The sequence below is a fragment of the Styela clava genome, chromosome 14 (assembly GCF_964204865.1).
Source record: "Styela clava chromosome 14, kaStyClav1.hap1.2, whole genome shotgun sequence".
Lineage (NCBI taxonomy): Eukaryota > Metazoa > Chordata > Ascidiacea > Stolidobranchia > Styelidae > Styela > Styela clava.
The window spans coordinates 8,776,675-8,800,713 of NC_135263.1; the positions used below are offsets into that span (position 1 = coordinate 8,776,675).

Below are 24,039 nucleotides of genomic sequence, written 5' to 3' on the forward strand. Positions count from 1 at the left end.
ACCAACTTCTGTTAGCTTGAGTTTCCAGTGTAATTGATGGGACCAATTACAGACTTAAATTAATTAGAATAGTTCTGAAATGCTACATACAGGTCCTTCCCATAATGCCAGTTTGTGATCAGACAGCCATTACCATCGCTGGGAACAGCATTTGTGTCGCCCTTTGAACATGGAAATTTGTCAATTATCTTTCCATTTGTTGGTGGGGATGTGTGAATTCGCTCTCGGAAAAAATAAATAAAGGGAATTTCACGTAGTTCTTAAACTGTGGGATCAAAATTGCGACTAAATTGGTCGCCATGGAGAACTCGGCCATACCGGTCACCACCGGGTCATAAATTTGTCTACTAATTGGCGAACAAGCCTCGTGCCGGTCTTGGTCAAACGTTCAATATCGTTAACTGTTGGCCTATTTTTTAATTGTCAAATTCACAGAAAACTTCTTAATTTGATCATGAGGTAAATTTTTTGGAAACCACACTTCTCAATGGATTGTTGGCTTAAAACTGAACATATGTCGTGGTAAGCCGGTTGTGCAAGTTGATATATTACACATTTTTTTATTATGAATTTTACCTTCTGATTTCTTGATGTTCCGCGGGGCGAGATAAAAAGCGTAAATGTTCCGAGGCAAAAAATGTTTGAGAAGCTTTGGCTGAGACATTGAAAGTATTTTCTGAACTCACATCTTCGCTCTGTTATTTAGCTGTGAACTCTATCAAACCTATAATGCCAGTTGTTTAAATGCAAGAATTTTGATGACAATTTATTTTTAACTGCTTAAAAAAACATGAAAAAAAAAATAGTTCAGAAAAGGGTACTACGCACTGGTGGATGTGAGGCAGCACATGGCAATAATATCTGGTTCACAGTAAAAAAAAAAAAAAGAATGAAAGAGCAATTGCACTAGTTGTGATAAATTTCTATCAGGTTCAAACAGCACTGAAAAATTAATTTGATGTGGCCGTTAATTGATTTTCGTTGAGTAAAGAAAACTGTTGGTTTGAGGTTGCTGAAATATCATCTGATGTAAGAAGTTGATCAAAAGTGAATGTCTGTATTCCGTCTTCAGCTACCAAGCCCTGAAATTGAGGAATAGAGTGATTTGCGGGTTTGGAAATAAAAGTTTGAAAAATTTGTGGCAATGTCAGTTTTTCTTTAACAGCTTATAACACCATGTCATTAATTTTGTAACACAATGTCCACGTGCTAAATTCACATTTAATAAATTCTTCACTTTTGTGAACTATCAACTACAACAAAATATCAATAAATCGTAATGTAATCCGTTCAAAAACAAAAATGTCAGACAACGTGCAAGACATTAGCCTGGCTCAGTTGCTCAGAATGGTGCAGAACCGGAGTGAATGACGATAATTTGTGGAGATCACAAATCCGCTCCATCACTCCACTCCCACTCCTCCATCTTGCCATACGTGACTTCTACTCATTTACCTCCTTTTATTCATAAATTCTGATAAGTAACGAAAAAACGTATCCTTTACCTGATTATTTGGATTTAAGACAAGAGTAACATCTTGCGATTTGTTGGTTTGTTTCATAGATTTCATTGTAGGTGTTGTAGTTTGTGCTGGAGAAGTGTTTAACATCTGTTGCAATGTCTGAACATAGACCAATGAAAGTTGAGAAAATTTGAAGAAAATAGAGTGGGAGGCCTTTTTAGTACTCAAAGATCTGCTTTTGGTGCTAAAAGCAAGCTTTTAAATAGAAGTAGAAAGACTGATCCAAGTAAAACTAGGGACACTGATGTTTCAATGCTGAGTGAATTTATCAACAATGCAGATTAAAAGTTTGGCATAAGGTTACAATAGAAAAAGGTTGAGACAGGTGACTATTTAAAAATAAAAAGATTGAGGATGATAAACTAATACATCGTAATATTACAGTACCTGCAGCATAGCAATACTGTTATTTGCACTGATAGTGTTTTCTGTATTCACTGTGGTAGGAGACTGAAACAACTGTAGAGAAGAAATATATTTTTAGAAATCAAAATGGTGAGCCATGTCAAAGAAAGAAAAGGAAACTTACAATTTGAGTAAAAGGAGCAAGACTAGCAGGTACAGCAACGTTGACTTCTTGTAGCAACTGCTCACCATGTCCACTCGAATTATCAGATAACGTGATGGGCTGTATCACAAGGTTGGGTGCAGGACCAGAAGTAACTGGCTGAGTGTAGTTTCTAAAAGATAAATCATATAAATACCATTAATGAGAAAGTCATAAGCGATGACTTGGGTCCTTGCATACAGGGTCTTATTTGGAGTGAAAAAGCATCATACAAGAACAAATTTGCAAATGTATTATTAATGGCTTAAACTAGGATTCAGGATAGGATTTACATATTCATTCTGGGGGAGAGGAAAGCCAATAGGATTGCTTAATCATTTGGCGAACCTCTCGTCAGTCCATGTCGGGTATGGGATTAGTTAGCCAGTTATTTGTTTCGGAAACATGGACTTGATGGTAAAGGGAGCCGAAATCGTCCAGCGCTTAAGTGAACAACCCAATGGAGGTATGGTGGCAAAGCTTCACTTTTATGGGAGACCAGAAAATCTGTAAAATATGAATCCATAGTTTATTAACACTTCGCATCCAGAACTTGTTAATATTAAATGGCTAACAACATTAATTTTCAACATAGGTAAGAAAGTAGTTACTACCTTATAACATCTTGAGATGGAGTTGTAGGTGGTTGGTTGTTAATCAACTGTTGTAATGCGACTGCATCAAGTTGAAGTGATAAATTATCAGTAGGTGTTCCTGATGTGTTAACTAGTTGTAAATTTTGTCCGTTCCATTGTAACTGAATATTGTCACTCTGAATTTGAGTTTAAATAATAGTTAGTCGGGAGCTGGGAGTCAGAAGTATGTTTTCATAGCATAGGAATTCGAATGTCAGACTTTTGAATTCTTTGGAGTCTGAACCGAATGCAGAAATTACAGACTTCCAATGGTCGTAACTAAATTCAAATATGTTTTTCAAATAAATCAGGTCAGGTTCCACGAAACCTGGGAAACAAACATTCATAACTAGTTCATGTTAATTGAATACCTGTAACAATTCAGAGTTCAACATTCCTTCTTGTAATGTAAGAGTTACATCTGTTACCGTAGGTTGTTGTACTTGTTGTTTGGTTTGTTGAGAAATATTGTTCTTAGACTTGTTTTTAGTTTTCCTTTTTCCACGCTTGGGGACTGAAAAATGAAAAGGATTTGAATTTTGTTTCAAGACTTGTTCTGTTGATGAATGATTTGCTATTGATATTTTCATTATTTTGCTCAATAATGACAAAGATCCTTGCTTGGGCTAAGATTTGTCAAGTAATTTTAATTCATCAAATCTACTTAACTATACTTTTCAACATTAGTTTCTATTCGATTAGGTGCTTTTATGAAACAAACAGCAACAAAATAAATGCCACAGTATCTTAACAAAACAAAAAAATTTTATACACATATTTATATGCCTTTCGCCTGAAACAGGCAGGTAAGGACTAAGGAGCTTCTATAGTTTGGAAGAACCGGAATATTGCCTGCCCAATTTATTACTCTGTGAAGGGCATGGAATTTTAATCAGAGATTTTAACCTGCAATGGCATCATAGTTAAGTCTAACACTTTAACTACTTTCACCATGTAAACAGAGAACATACCAGTTTCTTGAAAATGTGACATAATGTGACTTTTTCTATGTCCTGATGTCCGAAATTGTGATGGACAATGTGGACATTTGTACGGAAGTCCACCAGTGTGTAATCTCATATGAACCTGGTAAATAAAATATAGAATCTTCAATTGAAAAAACAAACAGTTTTAATTTTCAAGTACAAGTAAAAAAGACTTATAGAAGGCAATGGAATGGAATGTCTAAATATAATGTACTTCACAAAATACAGAGTGAAATTATTTGTCAAGTTGATCAAAAACAGGTTTTAATTTGAATAGTAATTATGAAAAAAATAACAAAAATTCAAACTTTTAATAAATTGAGACAAACCTTCAAACTAGTCTTTGTTGAATACATAAGGTTACAAATATGACATCGGAATGATTTGATTCCGCTGTGTGTCTTTTCATGAGAGAACAAATAAGACTTGATTGAAAAACTGGAAAGAAAAACACAGAAAATCAGTTATTTAGTTCATGGCCTGGCGGTTGAAGCGCTAAACCTAACTGTGTTGGCATCGCAGATTACACATCTAAACAACCTCAGGTTCGAATGCCTCGCCCCTAAACCCAAGGCGTAAAAAATTGGATAAACAATGCCAAACCGTAAGATCCTGGTCCTTCCAAATAATAGCAGCTTTTTACATACTGATATCAGTGGCTGATTTATGAGGCGTGAATAAGCGCAGTGAAAAAACAATATCTCACCATACTAAATTTGTCAAAATACCTCAGAATTTGTGATATATTTCTTGGAAAAGAATTCAAAACTGTGAACTTATTTATGCATGAACATACCTTTTTCCACAATGTTTGCACCTGAAAGGACGTTCACCAGTATGAGTTCTTATATGTCGTACAAGATCGTTTTGTTTTTGAAAACTTTTTGGACAATGTGGACAAACATTGTTGAACTTAGGACCATTCATTTCCAGAGCTTTGTGTCGACCTCGTTTACCAACAACAGTTTCAACAACCTGTCAAGTATAGAAATCAATAATTAACGTAAACAAAAATTGTTATTCAATACAAATTTTTCGGCGCTCTAGAAGTGTGTGTACCAATATGGATGTAACTAATTTTGTTTGCCTATTTTACATCAAGTTGTGTAAAGGTACTGAAACCTATGGGAAGGGCGTATCTTCACTTGGTTAACACAGACAGTCCCCGAACTCGTAAGTCGTAATAGAACTAAAATAAGGAAAATCGAAATGAAATTATGGCCTAACCCTAACCTGGTACACACACTACGGGAGTACCAATTTTGCAGCTTCGAATATTAAAAAACAGGAGGAACAGTTACGAACACATTACCCTGGACTTCGCTTAATGACAACATTAAGTTTTATGGCAAATTTTTCTCATCACTTTCAAATTCATAGATGATGTTCATGTGTTCCAATATCAAACTTTGATTTTTTGTTTTTTTCGTCTATATAATGCTACGATTTTAAAGTTATGTAAAACGAATATCTACCCTATCTTTTTCTGCAACTGCGGAAAGAAGTACTCTTTCAGATACAGTCATATGAAGGTTTGGATTTGTCTGAGATAATATTTTATTCTGCTCGTCCGTGAGTCGAAAAAAGTTGAATCTCCTGCAAAAGAAATATGAGATTAAATATAGAAATAATATGCAGCAAATCTCCATTGCCCCCCTAAAAAGGCTTGAAAATGCCGATCATGAAGTGCTCAAAAACATTCAAGATGGTAACCTGGACGCGCAAATCACCATGTATTGAATAAAGTTCTTGTGAATATTAAGAAAAACAATTTTTGTAGTATGTACATACCCGCTTTTCTGAGCATGAGGAATCCCAGGCGAATCTACATTTGCACTGACTTGCTTCCTCGTGCTAGGTAATAACATTCTGGAAATATGCAAATAATCTCAATCACAACGAATTATTCTATTCATTTCCATTTCAAGCAAAATAGCTACAGGTTTGAGTGTATTAAATTGGGTGGGCTGCTTGATGTATACGAACAGCTGATGAACAAAACTCACTTGATCTTAGACCCTCATACTTGATTAGTGGACAACTTTTTTATCAGGTGTTAACACACTTCTATTCTGAACAATGATTTAGGCCGGCAACCATTTACACACAAAGAAATTCTATTTTGGGAATTCTATTTTGGGAAGGAATTCTATTTTGGGAAAAACTGGTATCTTTTCGATATTACATTGCCTGCCCAATTTCTAACGAATTGTATGCTATTGCTAGGTGAGATGATTGGAATTTAATGCAGAAACTCTATAAGCTGCCAGTATAACCGTCCAGTTCAGTCTAACAACTCGGGTATAATGAAAAAAATATAAAAAAATCATATTCTTACCCATGCAACTCCTGTTCATGAAATTTCGAATGTTCTTCCTGAATTGATTTATCAGTAAAACCAATTCCACATTTCTAAAAATACACAAAAATTTTATCAAATATCATCTGTTGTGTATCTCATAAATATAGCAGCAAACACAACTTTTCCAAAAACAAGAAGTTATAACATAACGATATTTCATCACATATCTGCGTGGCTTATTAAGATCATTTTTCGCTTAAGGAATTTCTTAGCAAAGACTTACAGAACATTTGAAAATCCCTGAATCAGCAGAATGAAATTTGACATGACTTTCATAATGTGATTTAGTTTTGAATCGATGGCAACAAAAATCACAAAGAAATGGAAGATCTCTTTTTTTCGATTTGAAACTTTTTGAATGTTTTTCAAACTCGTCTTCATTATAAACAGCCTCACAACCCTGAAAAAAAAAATGAAGATATAAAACGATCAGTATATGAGATTTTGCACTATACAGCCATAGAATAACTGAACATAACAACAATTTATATTTCACATACCGTACACTGAATCATATCCTTCTCTCCAATTGAAATTAATTTTCCTCCAAATGATTTTCTAAAAAAAAAATTCTGAATAATTATCAGTTTAAACTATAATCTGTATATAGTACATTCCAACAGGGAATTCTCAAAAATTTAGGACAAGTAAACAGGGCTGTCCATGAGGGATCAAATATTCTGATACACTCATAATTAGTTTTTTCGAATTTTAATTAATTTTAGTAGTAATAGTAATTAATTAAGCCTTTTCAATTTTGAAATAATAAAGAATACTCCATTTGAATAATCCTCAGATTGATTGCATGAAACCCAAAAAAATAAAAAATAAAAATGGGCTGTAATTAACTCCTTCTAACTGTGGAACTAGAAATTCAATCACAAAAAAGTAACATTAGCTTTTTTGCATTTTCAACTTCAATCACTCGAATACAAATTAATTCATACAAAGTTCTCTAGTGAATGTAAATAATTATTTGTCCTCTGAAATTTTTGGAAGTGCCAGAATCTTTTCAATTTTGCATTTCCTACTCTATTTATTTACTTTGCAGGGAGAGATGATTCATGACATTTTTATTCCTGCGATTATAACAAAGTTGGTAGAAAGCTCCAACAATTAGGATATCACGCCCCGAAGAAATAAAATAAACTGACCCTCTGATTTCTCCTGTATTCGTAGAATCATGACTTGCATCCTCTGGTGTTGGTGGACGAGATCTGATTGGTTTTGGTTTGTAACGAGAAATCCTTTCTGGATCTTTGTAAGAAATTTTCTTCAAACGTGCTTTACGAAGAACTCTTTTCGTTTTTACTTGCGGTTGGGTCCCATCTGGCACATCCGGAGGAAGTTTATCCGGTATAGTTTGAGAGACAGTCGTATTCGTGTCTTGCGACATGGAGACGGGGTTAATCGAATTCACGCTATCTAACAGATCCAAATTATCTGTAAACATTTGCTGACTCATTGAGTTTGACGGATTCGGAGAAGACATATCAAAATTGAATAAAGAAAGCTCAGGTTGTGTATGGACTTGATCTTGACTCGTTAGGAGAGAATTAGTTTCATTCGGTATTGAAAGACTTGCTAATTCTTCGAGAGACAATTGAGGTTGTGTCGATGAACCTAAGTTAGTTTGTACACCTTGATGAGATGGTGAGGTAAAAATGTAGGACACTTGAGGAGTTGTTTGTATAGAAGCGAGGTTAACTGTTGATGACAGAGTATCGAAGTTCTGAACCATATTAGGATCAATCTGGTAAAAGAAAAGAAATATCTACATTTTTTACTCAAAAAAAATATGAACAAACAATGATAAAAAATTAATTATGTAGGCATTACAAGTTTGCAACCTAGTAGGCAGTTCCAAGCATCTGCAAAGATAGAGAATTATTCCGAGAACTGTAAAAACATCAAATTACGTACAAAACTGCTAATTTTTCAAAAGTAAACACAAATTCTTTATAACCATTCTAACCTGTTTCAATCCTGCATCCGAATGCTGATCTTGTAATGCATTAAGAAATGAACCAGCAGTCAATGTGTCATCAATATTCTGCATTCCTAGATAAAAAAAATAAACAATAGAGTGAGAATTAAACCCCTACTTTATGGAAAAACAGTTTGAATATCATTGCTTGTATTGTTACTAACCTGATATTGAGTTTTCATCAGTTAATGATGAATTTAGATTTTGTGTATCTGGATCCATGCTTATTTGAGGATTTGTATTGTTGCCAGTTTGCTGTTAAAACAAAAAAATAAGTCACGATTCTTGTTTATCGTTAAAAATATCCTGTATTGAGAATAAAATCAAAGCAAAATGACATACCATCACTGCAACCTCGTTTCTGTGTGTTTTAATATGTTTCTTGCAATTGATCAGAGATTTGAAAGTTTTCCTGCAGTACGGACAAACAAACGGTCTGTCACTAGAGTGCTTCAAAGCATGGCGATTCAAAGACCCTTTCGTAGTAAATCTTTCTTGACAAATATTGCAGGCAAAATCATTGACACCTGCAAGAAAAAGATAAAATTACTTATAGTGATCCAACCTTTTTTTTAATTAGTATGTATGTCTGTATGAGAAGCCACTTATACTGGAATTCTTCCATTCTCTCCAGTTAAGCCAGTTAGCACAAATATAAACACATTCTTTACCAAAGTAGATGTCGTCTTACCAGAGTGTATTTTCATATGTGATCTCAATACTCCACTGGTAACAAATGACTTTTGGCAAATGTTGCAGGTAAACGGTCTTTCACCTAAAAAACATAACTTGGTTTTTGTACAATAACTAACGGTAAGCATTTAATTATGCCTGCATTAGTTTATGCCCAGACAAATGGGAATTTAACTAACAGTTTCTTCCAGCATTAGTTTTAACATCTATCAATCTAGTTCTTTACTGCTGTTGTTCTGGGATTAGACGCAACATGCTAAGCATGAGGAAAATACTGATGATTAATTAGAGTAGGTCTACATGGGTTGCAGAAATCTGGACTGTTGCAGGGTGGCTCACTAAGACCATAACTTGTTTCCTATTAATTATTAAATAGGAGAACAATTTTATTACCCGTATGTGATCTGAGATGTTGCTTAAGATGTGATGATTTCTTGAAAGCTTTGTTACAGTATGTGCAGTTGTGTGGACGTTCATTCAGATTGTTCAAATGGTTGGATTCATTCTCTAAATGAATTTAAATTTTACAATCCAAAATTAACGACTCCATTGAAGCAATGAATTGACGATACAAGACAGAAAGATAGGCATGTTATAAATTTGATGACCAGTATATGAAAGAAAAAGATACACAGAGTGTTTAAGAAGTCCAGGTTAAATTACAATTTTGTTATGAAGTCAGTTATCAATATATCTCAACCAGGTCAGTTTTATTCCAATCAGTGTTTTTTTTTAATTGATTGTTCCATTTAATACACCTCTATATGTCATAACATTAGTAACACAAAGCAAATCAAAATTCTTTTACCTAATACCCGGACTTTACGAAAACCCTGTATTGTAATAAGTAATTCAGGTACTGCATTAAGAGACCTTAAAAATCAAGAATATTTTACAATTTTCACAACATTACCTTTTGGTGTATGATACTCAACTTCACCTGTGGATTTGACGACCAAAGGTGATAATAATTTGACATTGTACAAATTGAGTAGTTGGCTGTAAAGAAACAGAAACACTGAGAACTCAAAAGCAATCTCTATATACTTTAATCGTGAGAGTAAAAATAACAAAGTTGCCTTAAATCAGAGATGACATACATGTGTGTAAACTCTAGAAAAACCTGAAATGTATGCACGAATGAAAATTCATCGAAAATAACACAAAGTTAAGATGGAGTATTGAAGTAAAGTAAAAATAGTCTAATCATTATTTAGGGATTCATTTGTTTTGTTATTATTAATTCATAGTTATTTCTTACTTCTTATTTTTACTATTTATCGTGGATTTCTTTTTATTGTGACAAAGTAAATGTGCTGCTCTGTGACCAGTTGTTCGAAATGATTTGTTGCAGATTGAACATGGAAAAGGTTTAGCTCCTGTGTGATTCCTCATGTGCACTTTCAAACTTCCGCCAGTTGAAAATGATTTTTGACAAACCTAAGAAGAAAAGAAAATCTAAAACTTATAATACTCGGATTAAGATAGTTAACTATGACTTTTTGTTAACTTGTTCCCATATAATTAGATAAGCAAGCATAAGCCAAGATCATTTTCACTGCTAGAATGGTAAATCAATCCCACATTCAAAAAAATAGTAACTGTGATTTTCTGAAGTCTTAAAATTAGTGTTTTTTTGGATATCCTTGAGATAGTAGTTCGCTTATAAATTTAGGCAATAAATCAATGGATTTGAATTGTAGTCAACGATAAAATCAGTGAAAACCTAGTAGATAGATTAAAGTTTATTAGTAAAAATATAACATGGTTGACAAAAGAAAGACAGACAATATGATGGCGAGTGGGAAGACCACACAAAAATTCAATCATATAGTAAACATCGTCCTGTTACCATTCCATGTCAGGTATGGGAATAAAGTAGTAAAACAGTTATTCGGATCGATTTCCAAAAATGAATAAAATCTTTAATTTTCACCTGGCATCTATAAGGTTTGATGCCTAGATGAGTTCTTGTGTGAGAACGTAATGATGATTTCACAGTGAAAGCTCGAGAACAAACGTTACATTTGTAAGGACGTTCCAATGTATGAATCCGAATATGACGAGCCAAATCACTTGGCTTCTTGAAAACCTGATAAAAAAACATAAAAAGCAAACCAAATTATACTAGAGCAGTGTATGAATGATGTTCCAATTTGGCTTTTTCTAGCAAAATCAAATTCTGTACGAGATCGTTACATCTACCAATTTTGGCAAGTGTAGAATAAACATAGAAGAAAAAAAGTAAATGAAAACTGAAATACAAGTCTCTGCAATAAAATTCATTTTGTTTTACTCTATAACCTAATCAAAACATTTAGAGCTATTATTGCCACAAATGTAGCATTTTTGTGTGCAATAAAATTAGGTCCAAGGCTATCTTAAACAAAAACAAAAGACATTGAAATGGATCAACAATTAGGAAAGCGACATCATCATCTGCTGTTAACAATCCTGACCAAAGAATATGTATATATACAAGTAGGTCTTTCAATGCTCCAGCAAATGAACATGATTGGATAGGATCTTAAAATCTGTGGTTATACAAGCCAAAAGAGCAATTTTCCCTTAGAGATTTCAAATAGTCACTACTTCACGCAGTAAATAAAAATAGCAAGGCTGGCCAATAGTCCCTGCGATGAGAATTTTGTAAAATATTATTAGGCTTGATTTCAGACTTACTTTCAGATTACAGATGTATTAATATAATATGACTACAATAAAATACTGCGATGCTATTAATGATTTAATAATATGAATTTAAAATTGAAAGTTACCTTATTGCAAACCAGGCATTCATGATATCTAACATTATCAATACGACGAATTCTCCATAATACATCAGTGTTTTTCACAGGTAGTGTCAAAGAAGGTCGAAAAGTGGAAACTGAAATAGGAAAAGCAAACCAAAGAATCATTCAAAAACTACTAAAATTAATTCCAAGACCCAAATTTCGATCCACCATCAATTTAGTGAACAAAAACAAAAAGTACCAAATGCAAAATAATTAGTACAAATTTCACAAACATTTCATGTATAAATTAAAATGAAACCATGTACAATGTATTGAAATAACCATTCTCACTAATTCGGTTTATTTATTAACCAGAGCAGAACTGTAGGTGAGATATTCTGATTCAAAATTTCATGCCCACCACCCACCTAGGATGTTACAAATTGGGTAGACATTCCCGAAACAGAAAGATTCCATTCCTTTCCAATTGCAATGAAATCATTAAAGTAAACATAACATAATCCTGTTCATACCATCTACACTAGCTATTGATGGTCGAATTGTCGTCATCAGTGTCGCATTTCTTTGAAAAAAGTTTGCTTGTTGTCCAATCTGTACATTCGAAGAGACTGATACGATTACTCGCTCCGTTGGTATTGATTGAGGTAACATTTCATTTTGCTCAGGTATTGGTGGTAGTAAAGATATTTGATCTGGAATAAGGGGGGAAAAACTTTATGTTTAATATAAATAGAAACAAATAGAAGTTTGCATACAAGTCTTAAATAAGTTGAAAAATTAAATACCAATTGAATAAACGTGCTATTACAATTTGCCACCATTTTGAAACAATTATCGTATTTTTTCAAGCGTTTTAGATATGGTGTCTCAGGTTGAATTTTGAGTTTAAAACATATACGATGGACAATATGTACAATGTGTTTGATTAAAGGATATTAGGAAATATTTAACAGATTTCAATACTCCTTATAATACTTTAGATTACCAAAACCAAGTTTATCACACAATTAATAAGTATCTTACATCAATTAAGCAATGAGTATTTCTCTGACAGCAATTCGCCGGATGAGATCAGAAGGGTCCTAAGTCACATTTTTGGAAAATTCACGTTTTTCAATATTTGGGGTTTTGAGCCATGCTCTACAAGGTGGTGGTCTTGAGATCCTCAATTTCTCAATAATACAAATTTTAGCTGGACTTAGGACTATAATATTTTGTAGAAGTTAAGAACAGAATTGGCCTAAGTCCAGCTTAAATTTTTATTATTGAGAAATTCAGGATTTCAAGACCACCACCTTGTAGAGCATGGCTCAAAACCCCAAAATATTGTAAAAGGATAGTCCTAAGTTCCAGTATGATGGGCATGAACATCAGAAATGAAATGTCCGAAACTTACATCCCTGAGAATATGTTCAGTGCAACTTAGGCCTAAGTCATCTTGTTTTACCTTGCAGCCTATACAAAAAATTTCAGAAGTTGCTGAGAACAGAATGGGCCAAAGTCCTTTATGGGGGTAAAAAAGCAGGAAGGAAATGAAGCTGAAGTGCCAAAAAATATTGATTACAAAGATATTCTCACTCACATCAAAACAACCAGAGCTCAGTTCTTTACTAAAAGCGAATATCTAGATATTCAAAAATAAAAAAGTTCCAAATTACTTTTTGCGTTTTTCTCAAAACTCAAAATTGTGACTTAGGCCTGTTCTGTTCTCATCCGGTGAACTACAAATCTAATCCTTCTAGAGATACAGCATTCAAACCTATTATTTATTACCTGTTGCATTTAAATTCAATCCCGGAGTTGATTCTGCATGTAATGGTTGAACAGGTTCAGATAGTATTGAAGTGTTTTGCTCAATCTTCAATATAATATTCAAGAACTTGTTCATCATAATCTTACAAGTTGGAGTTACCGACTTACCTAATTTTCTTACCGTAATTATAAATATTTTTATCATATTAATAACATTTATATTTAATTTAAAATTCAATAGTCTTTATTATTAACGAAAAGTTAAATAAATATTCTTAAACGCAATTATTGTAAAATAAGCCTCTATTGGAGATATTTTCAAGATCTTTTAGGCAATGAGATACATATAATCCATGATAAGATGCACAAATAACACAAACTTGTTGATTCTGAGGTGCGTTCGTCTGCTCCACATTTATAAACTGATTTGTTGATAATTCAAGTTCTGTCGGATCAAGCTCGGAGAATGCATTACTAAAATATAAACAAAATTAATTTCAAATCCCATGCTCAACACCTCACCCAGTGTGTAATAAATTTGATAGACAATGCTGAACTGGAAAGATTGTGTAGAGCCTTGTTCAGAGTGTTCAGTATGTTGTATTACCGGTAAATGAAAATAATACACTACTAATCTGCTTTAACGTTTTTTAATGTTTATAAGCCTGTTATAACTTTTTTCCGAGTTTTGTGTCATAATACCTACAAAAATGTAAGTAATTTAAAGTTGCCATTGAATAGATGCAATAAATTTAGGTTTAATAATGCTGCGAAAAAAGTAAAAATTATTACTATCGTGAATCGTTTCGTAATAACGCACACTTGTAAGATATTTCTCGGAATGAAAATTAAAGATACAAGCCTTTCTGTTCCCAAATTTGATTTTTCTAATGCTTGATGAACTATGTCAGCTTCTTGGTCTTCATTCAAATTCATGTTTCCGGTATCATAAGTTTTATCCTGCAAATGTAAATTGGTTGCAGATATACGACTCAGAGATTCGTATTTGTAAAAATAAAACATTTGACCCAAAGGAAAAACCATGGGCAAATCGAAAAAAATTTTTGTACAGAATATTTAGCATAATTGAGCCTGAACCCAATTCTTCAATTTTTATTTAACCCGGTGTCATACACCAATGTTCACCTTGAAAACAGTATCGATAAATTTTTGCAGTTCGTCACTTTCCTCTGTATTTTCATCCTGTTTTTCCCCATTTCTTTCAACAGTAGAATCTTTATCTCTCTCTTTTAGTATTGACATCATACCAGTTTCAGCCTTATAAAAAAAATTAGAGTCTAATTGCAAAATGCACTTTAGAACCAAAACAAATAGATTGTACGTTGCCCATTTGCTGTGGTAGTCTAGCGTCAAAACTTGTGCGAACCCCTTGAATCCCTTCACTGTATTCATCATATTGAAGGAGCCTTGACTGATAATGGTAAATGACCTCTTCATATTATAAAACAAATGTCCTTTTTCATGATATTACTACCCAATCACACCCTCATAATTGATGACACATTTAGGGCCTTATTCTAAGATAATTTTTCCTTTCTTAATAACAATAATTGGTGCTCCAGCAGTATGTGTACCAGGTGTGGGTTAGGCCATAACTTTATTCCAATTTTCCTTAATTTAGTTCTATCATGAGTTCAGGGACTGTCTGTGTTAGCCAAGTGAATATACCCCCCCCCCCCCCCCGACCATAGGTTTCAGTCCCTTTACACAACTTGATGTACTAGGCAAACAAAATTGGGTGCTCCCGAAGTATGCGAACCAAGATGGCGGACATCGGAACATAACATAGGTAACAGGTTAGGGGATAATTTTTTTTCAATTTTCCTTATTCTAGTCCTATTATCAGTTCGAAGACTAGCCAAGAGCCTCCCGTAGTATTTATACCTGAAATTATGGCCTAACCCTAACCTAGTACACATATTACATTCCGATGTCCGCCATCTTGGTTCGTATACTTCGGGAGCCCCCAAAATTGGTTACCTCCATATTGGTACACATACTTCTGGAGCGCCCAATAATTATCTTGCAATTCATAACAAACCTACCATAGTTTGATCAGTGTGATATTTTGTAATATGAGCATTTAAACTTCCTAGTCTTCTGAAGACACAAGGACATAAATAACAATTAAACGTTTCAACATTGGTTGAATCGAACGGATGAACTCTTGCAATGTGAATCTTGAGATTTCCACGCTGTCTGTAAGTCTAGAATAAGAAAAGATGAAAATTAAAAAGAGAAAGAACAAAAATGAGAGTTATTTTCTGAATTCCTATGTTCAGAAATCAATGCTTTATTTTTCATCATACTGAAAATACAGAATAAATTGAAATAAACTGAAAAATCTCATCTCAGGTTGAAGGAAAACACGGAAAACTAATGCTGGTTAGCGAGCAGCGCATGTTCTTTTTCCAAGTGATTAAGCAAAAGTACAACGCTTAGAAGGTTAATCAAATATCGATAGGATTTTGCCATGAAAATGAAAAAAACAGTTTTCTTTCTCATAGAGTTACTCATAGTAGGTTGAATTTGACATGAACATTAAAGTTTAAAAACGAATTAGAACTAGATAAAATTGACATATTATCATAAATAAAAGCAGAAATTTCATTATAGAGAGTTAGATTAGAAAAGCACAAATTCAATTTTTTTTCGAATAACATGATTTCATCAACCATACAATGGCATCCATTTAGCAGTCAAAACACCCAGATCAATTGAAACAGGAAATGTTTTACGATTAATTACAAATATCCTGTACAATTACAATTTACCTGTGGACAATGAGGACATGTGTGTGGTTTTTCACCACTGTGCATTGACATATGGGTTTGCATTGATTCTTTTTGATTAAATGCTTTATCACAGTTAGGGCATCGATATGGTTTCTCCCCTGAAAATAAGAAAGAGCTTTTCAGCACACAAGGGAATTAAAATAAAACTTTCCAAACCTTTAATATATATATTACTATTCAAAAAGAAAAAGGACATACTAAAAGTAATATTTCACAATTTGGCAAATAACAGAAAGAACTCTAATGAGCGTTATATCATACCTGTATGTATTCTTATGTGCCTTTTCAATTGACTTTTTCTTTGAAATACTTTTTTACAGAAGGTACATGTTCGTCCTACTGCACTTGGGTCTATATCTACAGTTGAACTACAATTCAAAAATAAAACTGGTTACATTTTGCAGAAGCTCCAAGAGTAATCAATGCAGAATCGAAAAGATTACAATCTTTAGAAAAATGTTGACTCCTCACATAACAGTTCAATGCCTTGTTTGTAGTGAACAATGTGAAAATGATATATAAAATAAAAACACCACGATACATGATAAAAATATGACTTAAAACGTCATGGAATATTTATTACTGCTTAGTGGAAAATAATAGAAGCTGGTGCTGATGCGCATACAGGTAGTGCTCAATTGCCTACACTAAAACCAGTACCAGTTGCAACATACCGTAATAGACTGAGACTGATATGTCTTATGTATGGACAAAATCCAAATATAAGCAATATATTGATGGTGGCACGCCTAAGTGTGACGTAAAAAGTTACATTTTAAGAACAATATTTAAAGTATTACAAAAGCAAAAGTGAAAAACAGTGGGCCTTATGCCAAAACTAAATTTAATCACAATCTCAACAAATTCCTTGAGCTATTTTTTAGCTAAAACATCAACTAAAGTAGATTATTTGAATACAGCTGCATACCTTTGTTCTTGAGAAATATTAACAAAATCGCTCATTTGATTTAGCCCATCAACTGAAAAAAAGGTATTTCCAAATTAAGAAAAATACTGAACGATGATTATCTTATATATGGTAATCTTCAATACTGCAAATATTGTATCTGATCAAATCATCAAAAATACAATAATTTTCTTTCCTGTTCAAAGGGATTGATATTTGTAATGCAGAAAAGCTATTTTGGCTGGTTTTCAACTCTTATCATAAATTTCACAAGCCAGTTTAATAAGGTAAAAATGGCATTTTAATCAGATTTTTTACAATAAGAAATATTCTTAATTATTCCAAAAATAATTAAATCACCAATTTCAAACATAATTGAATATTTCATTTATATCGGACTTCCCCGCCCTGATACTCAATCATTGTGTGGGTTACAAAAGTACCAACAAACAATCAGATTAACAAGATGATAGTGTACCATTCTGCGATAATGAATCGTTCAGAACTTTGCCTTTATCTTGCAGATGACGAACCAGATCATCGTTATGTTCACTAATATGACATGTTAATGCTTCATTGGATGCAAATTCATCTCCACATTCTTTGCAAATGTAATTCTGAATACAAATTTTTTTCCTTAAAAATGGAGTTTTTATTGGTATATGGCATATAATTGGATTTCAAATTTTCGGTTATTACTTATCGATCTTTAGATCGGTAAGTATGTTGATAGGTATTTGTCTGTCTGTCTGTTAGATGCACGAGATATCTCACGAAGGCGAGGTTGAATCTGCTCCAAATTTTGCATGTGCATTTATCATATGAAGCCTATTGATTTTGGATGAATTATGTCGTATAATTTGCGAGTTATTAATTAATTAGTGATGGGACACGCGGTGTCACTATAGAGTCATGAATCGAAACCGCAGTTTTGATCGATAAGTCTTCGGTCTCCGACCGATATTCTCGTTTTATATTTAGATCATATGAAAACATGGGAATATAGGCTCTGAATAGTAAATTTGATATACGTTAGGCCATGTAATAATATGCTGATTCAAAGAACCACTTTGAAACATGTACGGGTACATTCGAGATCAATGTCAAGCTGAACCCTCACAGCCCCTGATGGGGCACAGAGCGGTTCTTTTTAGGCCACAAGTCTTCACTGGGTCCATTCTCAACAACTATATTAATTTTTAGGTACATTGACTTTGCTTTGTCCAATTCTCCGACTGTAATGCATTTATTTATTTGCTCAACTTTTTTTTTATTATCAAAAACTGATGAAAACGTGTTAAAAAAGATCATGAAAAATCAGGGGCCACAAGTGTTGAGATTTTTTGAAAGGGGGCTAGGGAGCATGAATGTGCGAGATATATATATCTAGATATATAGCGGCATATGGGATACTAATACACATAAAACTTGAAAAAAATAGAATGTAAAATATAGGTTTAACACAGTTTCCGTTAAGCTAATGACCAGCAAATAATATTTCAATTTTACCTCATCTTCTGCATGAACTAAAATGTGCATTTTCAATCCTGCCATTCTGCCGAATGCTTTTTTACATTCAGGACATTCGTATTTTCCATTTGCTGTTTCACTTTTATGTATAGATTTATGTAATTGTAGATTGTGTTCTTTGTTGTAAGATTCCCCACAGTCTTGACAACGATGAGGCTGGAAAGTTGTAAATCAGGAAATTAAAAATAGTATCGAATACAATGTGAATATGTAACTAGTTGTAAAGACATCGCTGCGGGACATGAAACAGCCAATAATTCGATGAGATGCTATTATGCTTTGCACAAACTTTTAAACTTTTCGATCTGGCTCATACCCAAAACGAATGCACTGCACTGAAAATTGTTTCATCATGCACTTGGACACTGAACTTTTATATATAAGTTGAGAAATCAAAATTATTATTTTACAAACTTATTCAACCTCATTAAATAGTTTTTTTTTTACATCACCATTTACACAAACAAAACAATCCAATCTATCCATATCTATGGAATTGCCATGAATAGAATACCCTTCATGTAATTCATAAAATAAAACATACCTTTTCCTTTTCATGAACTTTCATATGTTTCTTGTATTGGTATGAACTTGATATATCTAATTGACATATGTGACATTTTGGAGGAAAATTCGTCGAACCAGGTGCAGGAAGAGTCCTAAATAGTAAAACTCAAGTCAGAATAAAAATTCCAAGGTTGCAAAATTATTTATAAGTTCAGCGAACTAAACAATTCCATATATATTTATTTCGATTCAAATGTGTTTATTCATTGTCCAATGAATCAAATCAAACAACTTGGATTACTAGGATCATGTCTTAACTAGTCAGAATGAGATACACCTTCCCCTCAGTAAACATCAAAATATTCTGAATAACATATTCTATAATGGCACTGGCTTCCAGAGTGACAGATGAATTTATCTGACCTAATCATCTGAGCTGCTTTTTTCTTTTTTGCACCTAGTGGTCTCCCCTTCTTTCTTGGGATTCTAGGTTCAGACTTTTTTCTTTGAGTTGTGTTTTTGGGTTTTTCAATATCCCTGAAAATAAATACAAACTCTAAAAATAGTAGTAAGTATATAAGCCAAAATCAGCCAAGATTATAACACAACTACAGACCAAAACTACTTCAGTAGCAATGAAAAAAACATGCTTATATTTTATATCAAGCATATATATAACCATGCTATTCTCAAATATGATACATACTTATGCAACTTTTTATGTTCTTTAAGTTGTTCCAGAGTTTCTGCTTTGAATTGGCATTTTGAGCAAGCTTTCGAACCACAAGTTTCTGTCTCTTGGAGAACAGTACGTTTGAAAAATGAAGGGATAATATCAGAAATATCGAGCTGACCCATCGGTAATCTTTCAGATTCCTTATTCATGCTTTCGTGGAAATGTATCATGCTAGCTGCAGTGGAAAATGGAGGCATTTTTGGTAAAGTGGGTGGTAGGATTCTTTCAAGTACACTAGTGCTATCTTCAATTTGTTTTTGAGTTTGTGTCATAGATGTGAGTGTTGGATCAGATTCAGATGATTGCGCAACAACAGGAATTTGTAACTGCATGATTTCTTCACTCGATAATTGAGCTTGCTGGTTGGGCTCCAGACTAAACAAAAACAAATGTATTATTTATTCAAAATATAGATAGTATACTTAAGATAACTAAGTGTACTAAAAACTGTAATATTCTAAATTGTGAGTACAATTGCCTGTCTTAGCTTTCATAAAAAACTAATTTTGCCGTTGATGAAGAACAGAAAAAGTAATTGTGTATGACCAGAACCATCTTTTTAATAAATAATCAGTTTGAAAATACTTTTTCCCAAAAATTATTCCAGCAAGACAAGGTAGGTGTATAAACCACGAGAACTTTAAGAGTAGCCTACTTGCATATACTCCTCTATATTTTTCAACAACAGCATATTAAAACTGTCATTTTCAAGCATTTGTGTAATCAGATTCTCAATATTACCCCACTGCATCGTGTGTAATTTGATTCTGCAATATAAGTTGTCTGTCTGCCCCAACAGTAAAATTTGGCAAAATAAGATATTGCTGTCCATCGCTCTCTATGACAGACAGTTGGCCCTCTGGAATGGAAAAAGCTGTAGCAGGTGTGAGTTGAGAGAAAGATAAGGTGTTTGCAGGATTCGATCCCTGTGTTGAATAAACAAAGAAGCATTTTGGTTTCAAATGTTGCAGGGCAGGACGTAAAAATTTAAACCATTTAAAATCAAATGTTTCTGGAATGTTTCAAGCATATGGGATCACAAGTAGTCCATCTATAAGGTGGACCCAGAACCCTTGTGAGGTTAATTAATTAATAATTTACCCTTTTAAAGTTTCAGGATAGATGACTAAATCCATAAAGTATCAGAGTTAGGAACAAACAAAGCATTGATTGGATTCAATGACCACTATTCAACTTATTTTGCGCATACAAAATATGATACTCCCGTAGTATGGGTACCAGGCTAGGGTTAGGCCATAAATTTATTCCAATTTTCCAAAATTCCGAGTTCGGGGACTGTCTGTTTTAGCCAAGTGAATATATACCCCCTGTCATAGGTTTCAGTCCCTTTACACAACCTGATGTAAAGTAGGCGAACAAAATTTACCTTCATATTGGTACACATACTTCTGGAGCACCCAAAATACACATAATACATAAGATGACACATAAAAACAATGAGTTTTAGTAGATCAATTTGACACTATCACAATTATTGATAAAATATGAAGAAGTTAGCTAAAGATGAACGAATAACAAAACCTGAAAAAAAAATATGAACTTACAGTATCGACATTATTAACAGGAGTTAGAAACAATGATCCAGCCAGGGCACCTGTAGTTGCTTGATGAGAATTCTCCATATTGAAGCTAAAAAATATAAAAAGTGCAATAGTCAGATCAGCATCACTGGCATCCATTTTTGGGTCTGCTCTGAAGGGAAATGAAACATGACGCACTTCAGGCACATTCCTATATAAATTGGCAATGATAACATATTTGCACCTGTCTCTAATGGCGTTTTACATTGTCCAACTCGTCTATGTATGTCTGTATGTTGGTGAAATGCTTATTATTAGTTAGGTCTTTTATGTATGATTATGTGGAAGCCTCAATTTATCACTAAATTGGGTCATAGCCTACCTTAACAAAGCCACAATTTAGGACTCAGTAGTCTATCATATTCTGTCTTTCAGAAAAGTGGATGAGACAAAACAGAGTGATTTGTGAAGGGTTTGTTAACATATGTCTGTATGTAGTATTTAAATGGATTGTTTATTTGAAAAACTTCATAATACACATAAATTAGAAATGCATTTATTCAACGACAGCCGCTAATACTGTACTGTACTGTAATATGGGTATGGCAGTCTTGCATTAGCTTACTGGGTTTAGGGCAGTAGGGAAATTCAGTAGACCCTGTCGAGCGACAACCGCCCGCCGCTATCAAGCGCGAATGTCAGTCCGGCATGTATCAATGCGACTAAATAGTAAATACCGAAACGAGCGGAAGAATACATAGGTGTAATAGTAGCGGTATATAGGGCAGTATACATTTATCATTAAAACAAAAAGACAATCAACATAGATAGAACTTAAGGTAGGGTACCTCTCAATCTGCAGATCTGTCAAATTAACAAAACGGTTGCTCTACTATCTGACTGTGCTCAATACTTCTGAACAAATCCACGTTTGATAGCAACGAATAGAGAACATCCTAATATGCTGATATGATGATTCGATTATCTACATACATAAAGCGGAGCTGCCCGTATAATTTTATTAACGGCGTTAAAAGAGTCAATTTACAATTGTACATTGATTACCTCAAAACAGATACGAGCGAAATTTAGGTTCTCTGGCACCACCATATGGGTAGAGTATAACCGTAAATATATACTACTACGGATAACAACAGACAGTGAATCTACAACTTCACTTGTTGGTCCATCAATCGATCAATCAATCCACATCTTAATCTTATCGAAGATATTAAAAGCATTGATAAAACGTCTCGATATATTTATTTATGATAAGCTTTGTAATGAAAAAATTTTGCCACCAACTGAAAAAATAGAAAAATGGTCAAAAGAATTGAGCAGGAACTTAGATAATTGGTTGACATTGTATGAAAAAGTTTTTTATTGCTCTATTGTATCCAGACTTCGTTCATTTCATGTCAAATTTGCCTTGCGAGCAGTGCCCACTTATGACCTGCTATATAGAATAAGTAAAACACAAAGTCCAAAATGTACATTTTGTAATATGCATGTTGAAACTGTGTTACTTTTATTGGACACGTTTAGTGGACATAACGATCGTTTCAAAATTTTGTTGTTATTGTTATTTGTCTCCATCATTTTTATAAAATCGCTTTTATCCTCGAATACTGAACCAATTGCTTTGAAATTTTCAGTGGTTAAAGATAAAATTTTTCTCCAGAAGGCTATTACTTTTTTTCGCTATGACGTCATCAAAATTATTGCCATTGGGTGGCGCTACGTGTCCATATATTTGAGCATAGCTCTCTTGTTTTATCTCTGTGAATTTGTGCAGCAATTTTGGGAAATAGTTAACGCTTGGCCAACCGTTGAGTATGGATTAAACTTCAATTTGACACATAGAGAAATGTTATTGGGTGTAGGGCAAAACCAGGGTATAAACTGTGTTTTATTATGTGCCAGATATTTTATATACAAATGCAAACTGCGTAATGAAAGGCCTCAATTTTGCCAATTTTTATATATAATAAAAAATATTATAAACTGTGAAAAGACTATCGCAACTTAAAATGGTAAACTGTCAATCCATAATAAGAAGTGGAAAACTATTATGTGCTCGTTTTTTTAAAATGCAAATGTATTAGTGCTATTGTGTCTATATAAATGTGTTGTGTTATAATGTGATGTTCACTTGTTGGTTAGATATATTGTAAAGGAATACTTTTATATATGGAAGGAAGATTGGGGGTGGGGCAAAACCAAGGTAAAAACTGCGATTTATTATGCGCGAGACATTTGATTTACAAATGTAAACTTATAGTAATTAAAGGCCTTAATTTTGTCCATTTTTATATACGGGGTGACAAATTTATGGGTACCGTTTTTGGGTCACCCTGTATGATAAAAAATATTATTAATTTTGAAGCAATTACTTCAACTAGAGATGGTAAGTTGTCAGTCTATGTGGAAAGTGGAAAATTGTCTTAATCTCTTTTTTTTCAAGTTCAGTTGTATTTATGTGTTATTGTGTTCATGAAAAGTGATTGTTTACCGACGACGTTGTTCATGTTGTTGGGACGACTCTTTTATTGCGAAAGAATCATTTTTCTTCATAACTAATAGAAATGGCTAGAAGGCTCTTACTTCTATTTTTCAATTTCCTATGAGATCCTATATTTCACCTCAAATTTTGTTATTTTATTATAATTTCAGGGATCAATTTCACATCTCCTTATTTATTTCCGCAACAATGACCAATCAGCACTAAGTTGACAATGGCGTAACAATTACAATTTGTACA

The 24,039-nt window shown here is 33.4% G+C and overlaps 1 protein-coding gene across 2 annotated transcripts; it reads right to left on the reverse strand.

Annotated features, from left to right (window-relative positions):
* Positions 1 to 753: 753 nt before the first annotated feature.
* On the reverse strand, positions 754 to 22,369 carry LOC120341696 (uncharacterized). Of its 2 annotated transcripts, none has more exons than XM_039410273.2 (41): positions 22,127 to 22,369; positions 21,303 to 21,387; positions 20,479 to 20,663; positions 19,708 to 20,112; positions 19,425 to 19,538; positions 19,039 to 19,153; positions 18,474 to 18,650; positions 17,443 to 17,581; positions 16,986 to 17,037; positions 16,319 to 16,425; positions 16,037 to 16,155; positions 15,308 to 15,469; positions 14,388 to 14,519; positions 14,104 to 14,201; positions 13,622 to 13,715; positions 13,263 to 13,347; positions 12,002 to 12,181; positions 11,511 to 11,620; positions 10,670 to 10,825; positions 9,995 to 10,173; positions 9,647 to 9,732; positions 9,127 to 9,240; positions 8,732 to 8,815; positions 8,383 to 8,567; positions 8,205 to 8,295; positions 8,029 to 8,114; positions 7,208 to 7,806; positions 6,554 to 6,611; positions 6,277 to 6,453; positions 6,030 to 6,103; positions 5,483 to 5,560; positions 5,167 to 5,287; positions 4,488 to 4,666; positions 4,021 to 4,129; positions 3,677 to 3,791; positions 3,077 to 3,219; positions 2,685 to 2,842; positions 2,053 to 2,203; positions 1,911 to 1,982; positions 1,506 to 1,622; positions 754 to 1,082 (listed from the first exon to the last, which is right to left on the reverse strand). In XM_039410273.2, the coding sequence occupies exons 2-41, from the start codon at positions 21,378 to 21,380 to the stop codon at positions 951 to 953; spliced, it is 5,616 nt and encodes a 1,871-aa protein (XP_039266207.2). In that variant the 5' UTR covers positions 21,381 to 21,387; positions 22,127 to 22,369; the 3' UTR covers positions 754 to 950. The 2 variants fall into 2 exon arrangements, with proteins under 2 accessions (XP_039266207.2, XP_039266208.2); XM_039410274.2 differs by lacking the exon at positions 22,127 to 22,369 and adding an exon at positions 21,661 to 21,847.
* Between the last annotated feature and the right edge of the window lie 1,670 nt (positions 22,370 to 24,039).